This window comes from Oncorhynchus mykiss, chromosome 11 (genome assembly GCF_057628025.1).
Source record: "Oncorhynchus mykiss isolate SJ-2025 chromosome 11, ASM5762802v1, whole genome shotgun sequence".
NCBI lineage: Eukaryota > Metazoa > Chordata > Actinopteri > Salmoniformes > Salmonidae > Oncorhynchus > Oncorhynchus mykiss.
Window position 1 is genome coordinate 51,271,420 of NC_143032.1, and position 18,370 is coordinate 51,289,789.

At 40.0% G+C, this 18,370-nt stretch overlaps 2 protein-coding genes across 2 annotated transcripts; both read left to right on the forward strand.

Moving 5' to 3' along the window:
• The first annotated feature begins 136 nt into the window (after nt 1-136).
• LOC110535816 (immediate early response 3-interacting protein 1) lies at nt 137-4,643 on the forward strand. The gene is made up of 3 exons (XM_021621123.3): nt 137-313; nt 473-574; nt 4,014-4,643. The coding sequence occupies exons 1-3, from the start codon at nt 223-225 to the stop codon at nt 4,067-4,069; spliced, it is 249 nt and encodes an 82-aa protein (XP_021476798.1). The 5' UTR covers nt 137-222; the 3' UTR covers nt 4,070-4,643.
• Nucleotides 4,644-9,511: 4,868 nt separating this feature from the next.
• si:ch211-12e13.12 (uncharacterized) lies at nt 9,512-13,716 on the forward strand. Its single transcript, XM_021622366.3, has 3 exons — nt 9,512-9,850; nt 10,100-10,202; nt 12,462-13,716. Exons 2-3 carry the CDS (start codon nt 10,172-10,174, stop codon nt 13,196-13,198), a joined length of 768 nt encoding a protein of 255 aa, XP_021478041.3. The 5' UTR covers nt 9,512-9,850; nt 10,100-10,171; the 3' UTR covers nt 13,199-13,716.
• Nucleotides 13,717-18,370: the final 4,654 nt, after the last annotated feature.

Genomic DNA, 18,370 nt, shown 5'->3' on the forward strand with positions numbered 1-18,370 from the left:
CATCAAATCAATAGATACCCCTTTGGCCATGAGTATGGATTATTATTATACATTATTGGTATTACATTGGCCGTTTACTGTGTCGCTCGCTCTTCAAGAAGTCACGCTTTCGAACTGCTCGTTCAATTCGTCCTTCTCATGCTGCCATAGCTGCATTTAGGCAACGTCACAAGAAATACGTGAAGCTGCTAAAGTTAGCTAGCTAATACTTTACAGATATCAATGGCGTTTACATTATATTCCCTTATTCAAGCAGTGATTTTGTGTGTTAATGCTGTCGCCGTATTGCACGAAGATAGATTTTTAAGTAAAAGTAAGTGGCTGTGCATATTTTGTTTAACATTGCTTTCAACAGTGTTTTGCTAACGTTAGCTAGCTACACCAGTAATAAGTGGAACAGCTTGTTTATTGATACAATGATATCTCTTATGGCCTAGTGTTTGCATATAATATAGCATTTTTCCCCCTCTAGTTGGCTGGGGTGTGGACCAAAGTGTTGGTGGATTTGGTGATGAACCAGGCATCAAAGTGCAGCTAATGAACCTTGTCCGCTCTGTGAGGACAGTGATGAGAGGTATGGCCATAGAGATGGATAGAGGACTTTAGCAAAGATGTGTGTGTGTGTGTGTATATATTATAACTAACCCAAGATTCACTACATTATCAAAATTATGTGGACACCTGTTGGGTGGTTAGGCCTGGCTTGCAGTTGGCATTTCAATTAATCCTATAGGTGTTCGATGGGGTTGACATCAGGGTTCTGTGCAGGCCAATCAAGTTTCACACCTATCTCGACAAACTATTTCTGTACGGACCTCGTTTTGTGCACCGGTGCATTGTCATGCTGAAACAGGGAAGGGCCTTCCCCAAACTGTTGCCACAACGTTAGAAGCACAGAATCATCTAGAATGTCATTGAATGCTGTAGCCTTAAGATTTCCCTTCACAGGAACTAAGGGACCTAGCCCAAATGATGATAAAAAGGTCCCAGACCATTATTCCTCCTCCGCCAAACTTTACAGTTGCCACTATGCTATGCATTGGGGAAGGTAGCGTTCTCCTGGCATTCGCCAAACCCAGATTCGTCCGTCGGACTGCCAGATGGTGAAGTGTGATTCATCACTCCAGAGAACATGTTTTCACTGGCACTGAGTTTTACACCACTCCAGTCGACGCTTGGCATTGAACATGGGAATCTTAGGCTTGTGTGCTGATGCTCGGCCATGGAAACCCATTTCAGGAAGCTCCCGATGAACAGTTCTTGTGCTGACGTTGCTTCCAGAGGCAGTTTGGAACTCGGTAGTGAATTTTACAACAGAGGACAGACTATTTGTATGCGCTTCAGCACTCGGCGGTCCTATTCTGTGAGCTTGTGTGGCCTACCACTTCACGGCTGAGCCGTTGTTACACCTAGATGATTCCACTTCACAATAACAGCACTTACAGTTGACCGGGGCAGCTCTAGCAGGGCGGACATTTGACTAACTGACTTTGGAAAGGTGGCATCCTATCAAGGTGCCATGTTGAAATTCACTGAGCTATTCAGTAAGGCAATTATACTGCCAATGTTTGTCTATGGCGATTGCATGGCTGTGTGCTCAATTGTATACACCTGTCAGCAATGGGTGTGGGTTAAATAGCCGAATCAATTCATTTGAAGGGATGTGCACATTCTTTTGTATATACAGTGTAGTTCATCTGTGTCATTTTCAATGGGAGCAATGAAGCATAGTGTGTAGAAAAATGCAAGGAGGTGGGCAGAGCCAAGCACAATCTAGTAAGATCCTATTGGCACGTTCTGGCATGTATTCACATATTTCCATTAGGGAACGCCTTCTCTGTGAAGTGCATGTATGCATTAACTCAATTTGCCCTTGCACTCCTTGTAAACAACGTACTTTAAAAAAACTTTGTCAAAGGGTCACGTCTACAAAACTTTGGAAGTTTTGGAAACAGAACTGTATTGAGGTTGGGCTTTTCTTCGATGAGAAAATCTGCAGAATGTCGACCCAGTTCCATCTCGCTCCGTACTCTCCCACTGCCAACCACTGGGCTTCCTCTCCTCACCATATTTAGTGAGGGGTGAACATTCCTTCCGGATGCTTCAGATTTATACATCCGGTGAAACATCTGGCTCCTTGTTCTATCTGTAACTTTAGTGCCCAAAAGCTTGTTTTAGACTGAGCAGCGTCATTGATTACTTTCACCATTTTGAAGTAGTCAACTGGGTGGGACTTCATATGGGTTGTAGTGATGTGCAGTTGGTGAATGATTTATGCTTTTTGTACTGACTCGAGGAGTCATGATTAGCTTTTCTGAGTGACCTGTCATTTTAGTTGTTCGTTTGATCTGCTGGCCATAATAGGTCCCACAGCATGATTGATACACACTCAGTGGCTCCAGAGACGTTCTCTGACCAACAACTGTCTGTCATATATGCGCACAGGAAAATAGATCATGCTGAAGGCAGCATAGATAAGAAAAACTGATAATTAATTGCATGGTGCAATAATTATTTAATTAAAGCTGCAATATGCGGAAAACGCTCTGCCATTTCCTGGTTGCAAAAATTTGAATAGTTTTCCTAATTTCAGTTTGTCACAAAACAAGCAATAGTGTAGAGAATCCTTGTACTGTCTAAACTGCTGTGAAATATATTTTCAATTACCAAAAATATTGTAATTTCAGCTGTTTGAAGCTGGTGTACAAAACCAAAAGTAAGACGCAAAAATGAAACTTAAGGACAGGAAGCATAGAATTAGCGTACATAGAACAGATGTACTGCTTCTTAGACTGGCTTTCAATGAGAATGACGGATTTATAACTCACATTTCTATGTGAATTTGATCAGGTTGCGGAAAAGTTATGACGGACACAGCTTTATAAACAAACTTGAACTCGAGAACAAATCGTTTGAGGTGCTGCAGTTCGCTAACGGTATTGTGCTCATCACCCTCACAGCAGTCAAGCAAGAAGGAGTTGGCATAGAATCAAAGGATTGTTGACAAGATGTAAACTATGTTTCCTTTCCTAATATTTATTGAAAACAGAAATAAATCTGTACAATGAGCACTTGCATTTTAAGTTCATCGTTAGTTGTTGGTTAACTTTGGTTAACTAGCTAGCGACATTTAGCCATATTGGCATAGGTGTGACAAGTCAAAACACCTCAACTAGACATGTTATCAATAGCAAGATACAACAAGCTGAAAACAAGCCACCTGCAATTCCCCACATTGCAACTTGTTGTAATTTTTAATAGTTATCTGATCATCCAGAATCTTAACACACAGCATTTCGCTCCATTGATGCCCGGGCATCATTTTCGTGCGGTTGTAGCCTAACCCATCTATGGGTTAAGGAAGGATCACATAATTCCATCAGGTTACCAGGAGGGATCAGGCAATGAATTATACTCGTGAGAAAACATTCCATAACTGCGGGTGGCAGTAAATTACCAACCTTTACTTTATACCTGTTCAAACCACACATTCTACGTGGCAGTGTGCAGCCTTTCCATTTGTTTGACAGCACAAAGTAGTAGTAGAAAAATGTAATTGTTGTCGATAGTTAATACAGCCACAAAGTCATAAACTCTTCCTATTTCTACAATTTATATCTTCTTAAAATCTGACTTTAACCTAACCACACTGCTAACATTGTCTAACACCTAACCTTAAATTAAAACAAAAATGCACATTTTTGTTTTCAGACATTTTTTTCGATATAGACAATTGGCAATGTCATCTAGTGGAAACCCTTCAAAATGGAGATGGCCTCAGTGGCGCTGCACATGCTCTCACAGACGCCATAATGGGACAGATATAATGCAATGTCCATCTAAAAATCAATACCATATTCAAATATCAACAACAAAAATATTCTGCATTCATGTTGTTGTTTTTTTTAATAGATTATTCTTGTTTTCCTCTTAACAATTTGATGTTAACCAGACTGAACTGAGACTGGTCTGACTTTGGCATTATTCATAATCTTTACTCTCTCATCTTGCAGTGCCCTTGATTGCTGTCAATTCTGTCTGCATTGTGTTGTTGCTGCTTTTTGGCTGAAGAGAAGACTGGACTGAATTTGGACGCTGAACTAAGAGAAGCCACTTTCAGGGGTCAGGAGGATGTCACCCTGGCACCTGGAGGAGGGACCAGACCAGGAAGAAGAGTACACCCACGCGTTTATGTATCTCAGAGATTCAGCATTACATTTGATTTCCTTTATTATTATTATTCCTTACCTCATTTGTCAAACCTGTTGGTCTTAGGTCAGGCTAAGTGACAGTTCAGATGCAAGAACAATCTGAGTTTACTACATTCACAGTTTCTTTTACAGACACCTGTGAGTCAATGTTATAGCACAAGGCAGTTCAAAAGTGCCTACGGTTGCTTTTGGAAGATTTCTTCATTGTAAAAGGATAATTGACTTTGATCTCATGATTCAACTTTCTTTCTCCTTATTTGAAATTGTGGTTCGTCGCAGTTCTGATGGTATATTCTGTATCTGTTGCTTTTAACATATTCCTGGATAAAAAGTTGTCATTTTGTGTCCCATGCACAATTTAATTGTGTATGACTTTTTCTAAGTAACTTTCTATGAATTATTTGAAAAAAATAAAGATTTGTTAAAAATCTACCACTTTTGAGTTTGTTCATAACCCAACATTAGCTAAAAATAGTAATACTTTTAGCAGGCGCACACATCCAGAGCGATTTACTCTCAGAGCAAGTTGAACATTACATCATTTTCTTGTCCCAGAACACACTCCCTACTTACACAACTTTTCTTTGATCATGGCTGTGGCAAAAGCACATTAAGAAGACCAAAGAGACCTTGCTCAAAATATATATTTGCTAAATGGCTAATTGTTTGCATGTAAACAAAATGAATCCTTTCTCTGGCAAATCTGTAAAAAAAAATGTTAGTAATGCCCTGTATGAATGGCATCAATTGACTCTTGAACTAGCTGCAAACTTGAGCACAAGGGCGACCAAATAAGGTGGGTGCTTCTCACTAGGTGCTTTTAGCAACACAGGTGTATTTTCATACACTAGTGTTGCTTTCAATTGTTTAACTGTCGGTGTGCAGGCCGGTTGGTCATGACGACGGGAATAGAGCTCCACGTTGGAGGTGTCAAACAGGGAAATGGTTCCAATCACATGGTTCAAATCATACATTTTTCCCATAGGGGATTTTAGAAACACTTCAAATAAGGGGTGTGTTTCGTTTAGGCTTACCCCTGGCGTGATGTTTTGATAACCATACAAATCTCTATTGGACAAGGTGACTTTTACCCATATAAACCTGGAGTCACACGATGATTTGTTGTGTGGTCCACTCCGACTTGGGAAAGCTTGCAGTTTATTAGGCTACAGATTAAATAAGTTATGAGCTTGATGCTCCTTTCCAATTAATATTGAGGGTCTTATTCTGGTGACATGATGATCGATGCTTGGCTGCCCTTTGACAAATAAAAATAATCTTGCTCTTTTGTCCATAGTAATCTCATCATATAGGCTATACCCACACGGTATCTGCGAGCTGTTGGCTAGAGCACATGTGCCAAGACTGGAGTGGGCACATTCGCTATATAACACGTTTTTTTTGGTGACAAAACCATCAGTAGAATTGAAAACAAGATGGAAACCCATTGTAACTCGGTACATTGGAATTTAACTGCAAAAGTAATGTTTATGTGCGCTACGTCATCACGCACATCCTTTCCACTGGGCACAGACGTCAATTCAACGTCTATTCCACGTTGGTTCAACGTAATTTCATTGAACGGACGTGGAAACAACGTTAATTCAACTAATGTGTGCCCAGTGGGTTTTCACTGCAACAAGTCAATTTGATGGAAGCACATGTTTTGATTAATGTTTGACTGACAGACCTCAAGCTAGATTCCATGCTACATGCAAACTAATGAATTAGATAGGATTACGAGTAGGAGTACGAGTAGCATTACAGGTTTTCAGATACAAAAACTACAGTCATGCTGATGGACTAGATATCTCTCTCTCTCTCTCTCTCTCTATCGCACTCTCTCTCAATTCAATTCAATTCAATGGGCTTTATTGGCACGGGAAACAAATGTTTACATTACCAAAGCAAGTGAAATGGATAAACAAAAGTGAAATAAACACAAAAAAGTGAACAGTAAATCTTACACTCACTCAAGTTCCAAAAGAATAAAGACATTTCAAATGTCTATATACAGTGTTGTAGCAATGTGCAATCAGTTAAAGTACAACAGAGCAAATAATAAATATGGGTTGTATTTACAATGGTGTTTGTTCTTCACTGGTTGCGCTTTTCTTGTGGCAACAGGTCACAAATCTTGCTCCTGTGATTGCACACTGTTTTATTTCACCCAATAGATATGGGAGTTTATCAAAATTAGATTTTTTTTGTTTTTCAAATTCTTTGTGGGTTTGTGTAATCTGAGGGAAATATGTGTCTCTAATATGGTCATACATGGGGAGGTTCTCCCATTCTTCTCTGCAGATCCTCTCAAGCTCAGGTTGGATGGGGAGCAATGCTGCACAGCTACAGTGCCTTGCGAAAGTTTTCGGCCCCCTTGAACTTTGCGACCTTTTGCCACATTTCAGGCTTCAAACATAAAGATATAAAACTGTATTGTTTTGTGAAGAATCAACAACAAGTGGGACACAATCATGAAGTGGAACGACATTTATTGGATATTTCAAACTTTTTTAACAAATCAAAAACTGAAAAATTGGGAGGCCCTAGTGCACAACTGAGCGAGAGGACAAGTACATTAGAGTGTCTGGTTTGAAAAACAGACGCCTCACAAGTCCTCAGCTAGCAGCTTCATTAAATAGTACCCGCAAATCACCAGTCTCAACGTCAGCAGTGAAGAGGAGACTCCGGGATGCTTGTCTTCTAGGCAGAGTTGCAAAGAAAATCTCAAACTGGCTAATAAAAATAAAATATTAAGATGGGCAAAAGAACACAGACACTGGACAGAGGAAGATAGGAAAAAAAAGTGTTATGGACAGACAAATCTAAGTTTGAGGTGTTCGGATCACAAAGAAGAACATTCGTGAGACACAGAAACAATGAAAAGATGCTGGAGGAGTGCTTGACCCATTTGTAAACCATGGTGGAGGCAATATGATGGTCTGGGGGTGCTTTGGTGGTGGTAAAGTGGGAGATTTATACAGGGTAAAAGGGATATTGAAGAAGGAAGGCTATCACCCCATTTTGCAACATCATGCCATACCCTGTGGAAGGCGCTTAATTGGAGCCCATTTCCTTCTACAACAGGACAATGACCCAAAGCACAGCTATGCAATAACTATTTAGAGAAGAAGCAGTCAGCTGGTATTCTGTCTATAATGGAGTGGCCAGCACAGTCCCTGGATCTCAACCCTATTGAGCTGTTGTGGGAGCAGCTTGACCGTATGGTACGTAAGAAGTGCCCATCAAGTCAATCCAACTTGTGGGAGGTGCTTCAGGAAGCATGGGGTGAAAGCTCTTCAGATTACCTCAACAAATTGACAACTAGAATGCCAAAGGTCTGCAAGGCTATAATTGCTGCAAATTGAGGATTCTTTGACGAAAGCAAAGTTTAAAAGACACAATTATTATTTAAATTAAAAATAATTATTTATAACCTCGTCAACATCTTGACCATATTTCCTATTCATTTTGCAACTCATTTCATGTATGTTTTCATGGAAAACAAGGATTTTTCTAAGTGACCCCAAACCTTTGAACGGTAGTATATGTTCAACAAGGATCTACTGAGGAGGTTCTGTAAGTGCTGCTGGATATGGCTGGGACTACCCAGACACTGAGTTCAGGGATATTCCTCTGTGTTACCCAGAGACCCTCTGTTTGCGGCTGCTTGTCATGGTCATACAATGTATGATCCCATTTCTGAAAGGTGTATAATATTGAGCACACAGTGATGCAATCTCCATAGACAAACATTTACAGTAGAGTAGAATTGCCTTACTGAAGAGAGAACGCTACCTGCCCGAATGCATAGTTGCAACTGTAAAGTTTGTTGGAGGAGGAATAATTGTCTCTGGGTGTTATTCATGGTTCAGGTTAGGCCCCTTAGTTCCAGGGAAGGGAATTATTATTGCTACAGCATACAATTATATAGTCTAGACGATTCTGTGCTTCCAACTTTGTGGCAACAGTTTTGGGAAGGCTTTTCCTGTTTCAGCATGAAAATGCCCCCGTGCAGAAAGCGAGGTCGATACAGAAGTGGTTTGTCGAGATCGGTGTGGAAGAACTTGACTGGCCTGCACAGAGCCCTGACCTCAACCCCATCGAAAACCTTTGGGATTAATTGGAACACCGACTTTGAGCCTCATCGCCCAACATGGACACATTAGAGCCAGATGAAGTGAAGACAGTAGATATCAATGTTCCCTAGACTACAGGGCTGAAGTTTTTGTGGGCTTTCCCTACTACTCTCCACATTTTCTCCTCCTAACTTCCTGCCAAACTCTCTGGCTACATCCCCATCTCTGTCACCGCCAAAGTTCAAGAAGCCGTTGTTAGTACCAGGAATAGTGACCATTTCATTTTGGGAGAGTGCACGAGTGCAATCCTTTCCAGTGTGTCAGCTTCCAAATGGAGCAGTACGGGAGGAAGATACCTCATATCATGGGACAAATCTGCAGGACTACAGTAGAGAAAGTGAATTAAAATGATCAGTTATGACTTTGTATAAATATCATGTAGATGAAAGTCGTAATAATAAGGATATGAATTTGTATGAATCTCATCTTTGCCAATATGTGGCATCATAGTCAGTGTGGCATTGGCTTTATGGTCCAGCAGGTTTTTTACACAAATGCATCTTCGATCCAAAGTACCCCAAATACTGCTACCCTGTAGAATAAATATTTGCATCAAACAATAACTGAGGTGTAAACGCATTTTCTGTGTCCTCCTCTACAACTCCAATGCTGCTATGTTCACAGAAGCGGCATAGGCTACAGGGAATGGAGACTTTTGAATATTTTATATCCTAGTTCATTGCCTTCATGTATGTGAAAGTATTTCCTTTTGTATTATTCATTGTAAAACATTTGGTTATAGGGGACGAAGAGAAGGAATTGTCATGCTTCCCTGCACTAGTGTGATGTTTCTTAGAGGGGGAGACTGTTCCTAACATGTTATCCCTGAGGTGTGGACAGGGTAGATATGTAGAGGAACATCAAACAGTATTGTATCATGGAAATGCTTTGTAGAGATCCATTAATTCAACTATACTAATGTTTAATGTCAGTGTCTCTACTCAAGCATCTTTTCTGAGTGGAGATTAGATTCTGGATTGTATGTAAATGTTCAATAGATATAAATACAATTCATTGCAGTTTCAGCTAATGTGGTAAAGAAATCATCTTTATTGTGAGCGGATTAGGTGGCGTAAAACCATTCTATTGTCTGCACGCCCATAGAGATGCAATTCTGCTGTTGTAGAGTTGTAAATACCATCTTTAAATTATGTGATCAGTAGCTCAGATCTCTTCCGCCTTACTGCATGTGGTAGTCGTGTGAGTGTAATCAGTGGAGCATCCCATGACTGCCTATCCTTGCACAGAGAGTATATGTATTTTCTGAGTGCATGAGATGAGGGAAGGAGAGGGGGGTTGTGAAGAAAGGCATCTCTGTTTGTAGACCTTCATATCACTGGAAAACTGAACCGCGCCTGACAATATTTACTGTCTGACTGCCCAATGATCAAATACTGACAATATGTCCTACATGTGACGTGATTTACATAAACCCCCTAACATCTTGAAGAAGAAGCTGGAAGGAGGTTTACTGCTCAATGGAGGACTGCACAACTTTTGGTAAAATACAATTATAATCACTTTGCCTGCAGCTCTTGTACATTCTGGAAACATGGCTCAGTGATTGTTGTTGAATGGGATTGAGGAAACAGTAAATCATACTGTACCTATAGCTTGATTGTAGGTAACACAATGGCATGTTTGGTCTTACTACAGCTTATTAGGCTGTGTAGCAAAGCTTTGAATGAACCATACTTTTTGTAGTGATGAAAATACACCAAATTCCCCATTTTCTTATTCCCCACTCAGTGACCACAAAGCAGCATTTGCTGCTCATCATGCAGAGACAGGTGGCTGGATTCTGGAACTATTCAAGGACGTATGAACATGACTATCCACTATTTTAATCAAAGTAAGTCCAAAAATGAAAAAAATATTTCAATTCCATGATTGTGAAACCAAGCAAATTAGCTTTGATTTCGCTATACACAATCAGACTTTGTGCAGGCCACTGTTCGCTCAATTAAGTTACACATTTTGATAGGCTAACTAAAATACTTATTGGATTATTTTCATTGTCATCTCTTTACAACAATAGCCAATTACTTTCCAAACAGTTTTTCCACGATTGTATATTTAAATATTGCGATATGCCTGGCTGGGTCTCTCTGCTTTTCACTGAATATTGTAATTTAACAATCATCTAGTTGGTATCTGGGGTATCTTCCCAAATGGCGGGCCCTTCCGACTTCAGGTTATGCCATTTAAACCATTTTTTAAAAAGCTAATAATCCTCTGTGGCCAAATCATGCTTGTTGGTGTAGTAGGCTATTTTATATGATTTGTATTTATTTATGTAAAGACAGGAGTAAGCAAATTAGACTATATACTTTTGACAATTAATTTTATTTAGCTTCCCCTAGCAGTATGGACACGGCGCCGATGCCTTTTGATGTGGCATAAACAACCAGTCATGATGTTTTCATCAGATTGTCAAACAATCACAAAGGCGCTCCTGTAGACTACCCACGCACGTTCGTTCACTCACAAAATAATTTCAGTATCCAAACCCCAACAGTGCACTGTGCACCCGCAATTTGATGCATGGAAAGGGACATCAGTTACAAAACACCTACGTGTAGTGTAATGGCATTCTGCGATTGTCATTAGGCCTACATTTGTAGCCTTAATTGATGCATCCACTGTTGTTAACGCGCGCTTCGGTCTCGGCCACTCATCTCCGCATTGTCCGCGAATGTTTCTGCCTCTGCACCTTGACAAAATGCAAGTGTTCTCCTCAAACCACAAAGCAATTTGGAACTTATACCATCCGGTTTCCAGTAAATTGTCACATTTATCATGCGGCTGACATACAGTATAAATAATGGTGTAATCGCCTATAGTTTTCTGGGCATGTTGTATTAATTGTGATAGGCTCACGTTTTACCAGTATGGCGTACCCCCACTATTTATTTTACCGGGACGCCATAACGGACCATACCGCTTTACTTTCATCCCTGCTTGATGCTCTCTTCTGTGGATAGCATAACCTATTGTTAAACTTGCATACCCCCTTACAATATAATGCAATAATTGTGTAATTTCAAATCAGTTTTTCATTATTGATCCATTTTCCCTCGACCACTAAGCCTTTTGAAATGTTGTATTATTAATTCATGGGGTCCCTATTCTGTAATGCTTAGAACTCAGTCATGTGTAACAGGGCCAATCCTTTAAACTATGGAATGCATTCCAGTTAGTGTGTCTGGAATGGCAGAGCCCTGCTGATGACTAAAAGCTTGGCTATGTCTGGTTGGATGATAGTGTGGTTCAATGTCCCATCATGCCCTGCCCACTGGGAACACACTGGTTGAATCAACATTGTTTCCAATTTTCAATTAAATTAGTTGAACCAACATGGGAAATTAGTTGAATTGACGTCTGTGCCCAGTGGCTAGTACCATTCTCCCTCAATTTAGATTATGTAAGGCTTTTAGGGGCCAACTGTAGAAGGAGCAATGTTTGCATCATCCTATTACAACAATTTCAATAACATCTATTAATAAATTGTTAGACTAACAAATTCATATCCTGAATAGACGCTTCACGGAAACATGTTCTTACTAACAACTGCTCACTGTGTGTGTGTGGCAAGGTAGTGTCTTATGGAGCTGCTACTTTTAGCAACTGTCCCTCAGTTACTCACTCACTTAAAAGGAGAATCTCCACACTGTCCTCTCCTGAAAGGGTTTAGATCCTATGGGAATTTCAGTTGTTTTTGCCTTTTTTAAAGTTCTCACTTCATTCATTTATCTTTAAAGACCTATACTAAATGGAAGCATGTTCCCTCTTTGTACCAATCAGTTTGTTATCATAATGACTATTTCACACGCTCCTGAATGGACTGTTTTCTTTGATACAGTATTGTGCGCTAAACTAATTTAAAGGTTTTAACCAGTCCACACTGGATAAATCAGGAAAAAAAGTAATTGAATAAGAGTTTTATTGTCTTTCACAGGTGTTCACATAATCGCTAAGCATGGTCTCTGAAGACAACTATTACAACGTTAAAATTGGGAAGCCTGGAGCTCTTTTAGCTCAAGTGAAATAGAGATGTCTAAGTTATGTTATGACAAAAGGGGGGTGATGATAATTCCCTTTTCTATTTCAGTGCAGCGCACCTCAGAACAGTGCATGAAGAAACAAAGGAAAAGCGAGAACAGCGCCATCCACCTCTCCTCTCCAGTGGTGGAGGGCGAAAGGAAGCTTGATGGAAGCAGTTTGACAGTTTATGGTGACGGCCAGAAGGTGAAGGTGGTGTATGAGGTATACCCTGGTGATGTCCGCATCATGGAGAATGATGCCCACTCCCAAAGACTGTTCCAGGTCACCAGCAGAGATGGTGGAGGAGAGGTGCCCTCTCCATCGGACGTAGTCACCAACGGCAGGGGACAGAACGACCTACAGGATCAGAATGCTCCAAAGGTCTGTAACGTAATGGTGATTTGTGATGCCTCCAGCAGCCAGCCCTGCTCTGGGCCTGAGGACAACTCAACAGACACACACGAGACTCTAACAGAGACTTCAACTATGACCTTTGTGGATGCACACACCATTGATGAGTCGGGGGAGACACACAGCCTACTCTGTGTAATGGAGGTACACATTAATAAGGAGTTTGTCCTCATTGATGATGATGATGACGGTGACATGTCCCTAAGAGAGAAGACTGTCACTAACATGTCCATCATGGATGGTAATGCTGCAGACCTGGTCTGTGGCAGACGGCTGTCCATCTCTACTGACACTTACTCTGAGTGTAAAGAGGAGAGTGTGGCCCCGGAACCCACTGCACAAGCAGACACACACACTAAAAAGCAGCCCTGTTGCTTCTGTTCCATTCTATGATCATTATATCTGTTCCTTTTTATGACCATTTCATCCATGCACACTGTATCAGAGGCAGAGCACATACTGTAGTAATTTTTAGTTTTTGTAATTTTGTATACATTTTCTATCAATCAACCCCTATTGTCTTCAAAAGCTGCCCACTACTCTGCACAAAATGAGTGTGGTGATGTTAAAATCATGGTTATTTGTCATGTCATGTCACTGCACAATATTTGCATCGATTTTGCATTCTTATTTATAGTGTTGGGTAATACGAAATAAAGGTGCATAGTGAAATCATCAGCATTTCTCTTAGCTACTCAGGACCACTTTGAATGCTTCTTGAATCAAACACTGTGATCTGAATAATAGGTTCTTTACAGAAAGCCTTTGAGTGATCATGTGTTGATTTCCATTTATGTTCTGCTTGCTCTTCCTCACTTTAGATACACTTTTAATACTTGTACTTTATGTACTAATATGTGTCCTTTGTTTACTGTACATTCAATAAACTTCAATTTTTTTGCATTCCTAAATATTGTAGTCAAATGTCTTGAGAAAAGTCATCTGAAGTAGAGGCCCTTGCCTGCTCTATACATTCTATGCCTATTTAGTTACAATGTTGTGTTACCATACATTGCATCCTCCTCTGTACAGTATATGTGGAGAGACCCTAGTGGAGTGTTTGTTTGCTGGTTTTAGGGACAGGCTGGTGCTTAATCAGGCCTCTCCAGCAGGCACAGTGTGACATGGGTTCAATGGGAGAGTGATAGAGGGAGACCCCCTCTGAGTCCTGGTGGGCTGGGTGATGATAGCAGCATGGTGGACTTACAGTATCTCCCCCTCCTACACTACTGTATACTAGACTAACTCGCTCCCCAAAAACCAACTGGAAACACAGCTCAATGGTGAATGGGTGTTCTCACTGTGTTGACCCTATTGTTGCGATGGTGAGCCAGTTTTACTCCATTTCACACCTTGTTTTTTTAGCATCAGGGGACAGGGTTTTCCTTAAATACATGTGACAAAGCATCTAGTGTGGGTTGAAGTTATGATGGGTCTCACAAACACTGTGGATAAAGTGGATTCAGGAAAAGGTAGGCTGTATAAACAAGTAGGCCTGCCTACAATTTGAAGATTAATTTACTTAAATTCATTGTATATCACCAATTGTTCATGTCACTCCCATATCTATGTTAATCATTTATACATTGGACTGCTTATTTACCTAGTTTTAAACTTATTTAATTCATAATGTTATGTTATGTTATGCCATATATAGTAGCTCTTATTGGCGTACACATCATAACTGTGGTAAATGCTAATGTGTTTTATATGTCTCCCAAAGTGTGGAGTACATAATCCTTCATATTAGCATCTCCTGCACTGCTAAAATGCTACTACAACCTCTGTGCTGTGTACAAGCCTGTGAATAGAATGTGTCTGACTATATGGTGGAAAGACTACTGTATTTATTTCATTTTTACTTTTGCGTTTTACTAAGAAAAGGCTGTATGTTTTTTATTTAAGTAGTATGTGTTCAGGAAGTGGAAATGTGTCTAATAAGCTATAACACTTTTGTTCATGAATATTTATATTTTGTGTTTTAAGTTATCATTTCAGTTGTACTTGGTGTTATCACTGTTACACACAATACAGTAAAACTGAATATGTCAAAAATGCTGATGATGACAAACCACCATTGCCAACATCACCATTGAGACAGCGGTGGTTGGATTTTATTGTGACCTCAGCTAACTCTGATACCCATCTCTCAAGTCTGGTTATCAAATCCGCTCAGCACCGTGGGGTCTGCAAAATGGAAATAAATAAAGCTGCGGATAAAAGGATATGTAGAGGAGGTTGGTAAACAGGGCAGAGTCAGACAGGTACAGAATGGCAGGCAGGCTCGTGGTCAGGGCAGGCTGAATGGTCAGAACTGGGGATACAGAAAGCAGAGAGATGGGAAAACATGCTGGTAAGACCTGACAAGACCAGATGAACCGCAACAGACAAACAGAGAACACATGTATAAATACACTGGGGAAGATGGGCGACACATGAAGGGGGGTGGAGACAAGCACAAAGACAGGTGAAACAGATCAGGGCGTGACAAGACAGAAAAGATTATTAGGAGATGAAATGTTGAGTTCCTAACAAGTTCAGAAAGCCAAAAGCTAGAGCTCTGTGAGACATTCACAGCGATGGGGGCAGACATTTTGATCAAGAGAGACAAATATATAAATATGTATTTTACAGTTATAAGGAATCTTATAGTTAGTCATTTTCTACTTTGAGTATATTATATTTAGAAAGCATACAAGTCATTTCAAGCCTTATTCATACAGCTATTCATATTTTCACATTTGTATCATCTTTGTCCTGTGTACTTGAGCTTGTGTCCTCAAAAGTGACTACACCTCAGCAATTTATAACTATTTTTACCAGAAAGGTGAGATTTTAACCTTTATTGGAGCATGCAACATTACTAGTTATTGTTTATGGCCGTTTCATGGTAAAAGTATTACTTTTGGGGATTACGTAGATTACATTTTCAATTACTGTTAGCTTAATTTAACTGGTTAAGTTCTAGAGATTGACTGTCGGGAGCCAGTGTTTATATCCCATGCTAAGATGCTATGGAACCGGACATCGTTGATTGGTAGTGTGGTTTATTACCGATGTGTTGAAGGATATTACACCACGAGTTGGAGAGAATACACTTTGGGAGGATATAGAACTTCATGAATGAATGTATTGAAAGACATGTATTTAAACGTACAGTATATTCAAATGCAAAATTGCTAAAATGGGTCATTTCCACTTTGAAATTTCAGCCCCTATAGAAGGTCTATTAATTACAATCCACATAATAATTCACATTTCCTTTTGCTGCCAACCCATAAGGTGACTTGGTCATTTGACTGTAGGAAAGGGCTACCAAAAACAAATTGATTTCAGTGAGCAGAGGTAAACTGTGGGGCTCCACTAAACCTTCCCCATACTAACATGTTGTCGGTCAATACAACTGAGTTGAGTATGTATGTAAGGATGGATTATACCAGGAGGGTGGACATAGTCTCTCAACTTGTACACCATCAGGGTAGTGGGGAATTGTTTCAATAATATGCAAAGTTATATTAACAATATAACCGTGAACCCATTATATTGTGTTAAAGTGCTCACATTCAAATTGATGCTGTGTTGTTTGTCATGTTTACACCTACCAATGGAAGAGAGACGTCCAGCACCTAGTACTCTGTACCAGAAGGGGGTAATGTTGTATTGGGTAATTGGTTGTATTGAGAGTGTGCGTCCGTGTTGTAAATTTATGTTTAATCATGATCCTGATTATGTTACAACAAAATAATGAAAACTAGTATTTGTATATACTGTATATTGTGATCTAATAATTTATGGTAATCGTCACAGGATCTCCTTTGTATATTTCAATTGATATGACTTCTACCATGTTTTTTACAGCTAAATGCGGACCAGCCCCTGCTCTGGCCAACTCAGAGGAGATGTAGCAGAACACAAGTGTTGTGTTCCATCCCTGTCTGGAGGGATTCCACAGCTGGAGAGGAAGGAACACCTCTGTGTGTGACATCACTGGGAAGTGGCAGGCTACTACACTGCAATGCCATTCATGAATCGTAAACCATAGTTCACTTGAAAATCCTTTCAGTATATGGAAGGAATTTGCAAATCAGTGAACTTTTTTATTTACTTTTTAATGTTTTTTAACACGTTGTTTCTCATCTCTTGTGAATACCAGAAATCAAGCCTGCCATCAGCGACGGTTGTTTTAATGAAAAATGTTTGCGTTGGAATGCAGACAAGTATGAAGAAGACACAGAACATTACAGAGTAAGTTTATCTGAACAAGGACCATAAACTATACAAAATTGTTGATTAGAAAAAGTGCTCTCTGAACTGCATACACCTATGCATATACCTTGACATAGTTATTTGATCTGTCTACCTGTCTATCACAGGTAGCATTTTCGGGATTCAGGGACAATCCAAGGTCATTCCATGACAAGAGGAAAGCTCCACTTCAGACCTCCCTGATATCTGCCTGAACCTGCTGCCTGTTACCAGCTATACAATCAGCATTACTGCACTGTGCAGGTTCACTTCCAGGGTCACAGCTAACACCAGCCTACAAGGTACACTACAAACAACCTCAACTAATAACAGTTGGATGATTAAATATTTTAAGGTATTATGAGAAATATGAAGCATAATATTTATTTTAATATAGACTTTGACATGATATTTAAATGTGTCAAGAACTTCTTCTCTTATAGTTCCTCAAACCAAATACATCTTTATAGAGAAGTTGAGGCTCCATTGCCACTGTGGCTACACAGATCAGCTAACACTGTGGACCCAGTTAAATAATTAATCATTTTACCTCTATCCCTCTACCTCACTAAATGCTGATTTAATATCTTGAAATGGACCCAGTGACGTCTGCCACTCTCTATTATGACACAAACACTTTTCTCTTTTGTTCCTGGGTTTACAGTTTCTTCCAGGTGGCACTGGAGGAGACCCGTGTGTTTGACTGCAGCTCTCCTAAGAATCCAGTCTCCTCCAGTCAGAGGGAGTCCCATGGACAGTGCGTCACTGCCCAGGTCCATCTGAGGGATGAGGGGAACGAGATGACCCTAACTGTGGCCGACGGAACCTACTATGATGTCTACTACAACACGCGACTACAGAATGGCAGAGACTATTACATCATATCACAAGCTGTCAGTCAATGGGGGAGGGGCAAGACCGACTACTATGCATTGGAAATAAATTATAGGTGGAGTTTATTCATCAGAAAGGAATGACAGTTTTGAAGGTCTTTAACAAAGTTATGTTGATTGTTGATCTTATTGAACTCCTGTGCTATTAGTCATACTGTGCCATTGGAACTATTTTCTAGGATTTCAAGCACACTTGTGTTATTTGGGCAAAAGGGAGAGGTAAAGGTTCCCTTTCCTCATCTTTATCCCTTTGGCTTTGTTGTGGTTTAATCAGATTGTTGTAAGTTGTTTTCTCTCATTTGGTAGGTACATCCTACATAATGAAGGCTTCATCACTTTTTGCTGGAGGATCAATTGGAGTCTTTGCTTTGGTCATTTTTGTGTGTATGCCTATATATGACATGTTCTATATGTGCAATTATTTTCA

Excerpts from the sequence above, each read along its gene's own strand:
- si:ch211-12e13.12 (XM_021622366.3), top strand. The coding sequence starts at position 10,172 with ATGAACATGACTATCCACTATTTTAATCAAA. Across the intron at positions 10,203-12,461 it reads TATCCACTATTTTAATCAAA|TGCAGCGCACCTCAGAACAG; the intron begins GTAAGTCCAAAA and ends TTTCTATTTCAG.
- LOC110535816 (XM_021621123.3), top strand. The coding sequence starts at position 223 with ATGGCGTTTACATTATATTCCCTTATTCAAGCAGTGATTTTGTGTGTT. Across the intron at positions 314-472 it reads AGATAGATTTTTAAGTAAAA|TTGGCTGGGGTGTGGACCAA; the intron begins GTAAGTGGCTGT and ends TTCCCCCTCTAG. Across the intron at positions 575-4,013 it reads TGTGAGGACAGTGATGAGAG|TGCCCTTGATTGCTGTCAAT; the intron begins GTATGGCCATAG and ends CTCATCTTGCAG.